This window comes from Cryptomeria japonica, unplaced genomic scaffold, assembly GCF_030272615.1.
Source record: "Cryptomeria japonica unplaced genomic scaffold, Sugi_1.0 HiC_scaffold_1999, whole genome shotgun sequence".
NCBI classification, from domain to species: Eukaryota; Viridiplantae; Streptophyta; class Pinopsida; order Cupressales; family Cupressaceae; genus Cryptomeria; species Cryptomeria japonica.
In genome coordinates, this window is record NW_026730261.1 from 4,347 (window position 1) to 5,870 (window position 1,524).

At 38.4% G+C, this 1,524-nt stretch overlaps 1 protein-coding gene across 1 annotated transcript; it reads left to right on the plus strand.

The window, feature by feature from the left end:
* The first annotated feature begins 780 nt into the window (after nucleotides 1-780).
* Nucleotides 781-1,116, plus strand: LOC131054416 (glycine-rich cell wall structural protein-like). Its single transcript, XM_057988929.2, has one exon. It carries the CDS (start codon nucleotides 781-783, stop codon nucleotides 1,114-1,116), a length of 336 nt encoding a protein of 111 aa, XP_057844912.2.
* Nucleotides 1,117-1,524: the final 408 nt, after the last annotated feature.

Here is a 1,524-nt window from a genome sequence, read left to right on the forward strand (position 1 = left end):
GCATCGACGCCAAAAAAAAAAAGAAGATTTACTTGCGGCGCTCGGTGGCCCAGTGAGTAGAAAACCCCGTCTAAGACATCAGGCCACTATTTGAACAGCAGCATAAGCTGCCATATATGAACTAATAATGCTTTAAACAATATAAATTGGGTAAGTTTGATATTAAAAAGTATTCTACATTTACGGGAGCTAAAGGAATGGATGATAAAGGCTTAAGATTTTAGTGTCGGTACGTACTGTATTCTGCAAATTCTCGTCGTCGAAGGGGTGGATAATGCATTCAGATTTCAATGTCGGTAGTCAATAAGACAACCATATTTGTTTCTTTCTATTAATGGCAATGGGGCCCTTGTCTGAGTCAGGATAAATATCCAATTTGAGATAATAGTCATGCGAGAATTTAGTCTGCTATGCACTTGCTCGGAACAACAAATAAACTTTTTAATGGGATGGTATAAATATGTGGATAAGAGATCGCCACGTAGGCTTTGGTGTTAATATTATCGTTCACATAAACGGTAGTTTTGGATGCTACAAAGTATTCTCCGATGTGAAAAATTTAGGGTTTTGTGCATGCATTTTTTACTAAACATTTGATAAAAGCACACAAAAATATCTCCAAGTAAAATTATCAAATATCTCATGTGCAAATTATTTTGCTTGATGCTAATGTAGATCATTTGAGTCATACGCTGGCGTGTTGAAAGCCTACAAATAGGAAACATCATTCTAGAGCTTCTCAAACCAAGTTTTTTATCTGTGCCTGTTTGGGAGTTAGTAATGGCGTCTCGTACGAAGATAATATGCTATATTTTGCTGGGCCTCATATTTGTATGTACCTTCATTGACGGCGCGGTGGGGGAAGAGAAGTATTATGATGGTGGGCACGGTGGTGGTGGGTATGGTGGTGGAGGTCATGGTGGTGGTGGGTATGGTGGTGGAGGTCATGGTGGCGGTGGACATGGTGGCTATGGCGGTGGAGGACATGGTGGTGGAGGCCACGGTGGCTATGGCGGTGGAGGACATGGTGGTGGAGGCCACGGTGGGTATGGTGGTGGTGGGCATGGTGGTGGGAGAGGTGGCCATGGTCCTCCTGCCCATGGACCTGAGAATTAAGGGGTTCTAGTTTCATCTAGATCGACAGCAGAAGTAGCAAATATATGCTATGAATTATATAATAAAGTTGGTTTGGATTGCTCACTTGCACCCTACTTCTACAGTGTATTTTCTGCGAAAATGCTTAATATGAAATGGGAAAAGAATTCCAAGTAATTTTGTAAAATTATGCTGTTGAATATATAATAGAGATAATAAGTTTGAGATACATATTAGAGTTTTTTTGGCTTGCCTTTAATGTTATATAAGCTTAGTTTGATGCCAGAAGTATCTTTTAAAGTATTTTTACATCGAAGATTTCATCACTTTTATATTCTTTTAATTTTTTAATTTTTTGGAATGAGTACAAGAAAAAGTACTGTAATATGTTGAAATTTATAATAAATATGACATTTTGATAATTGTTAG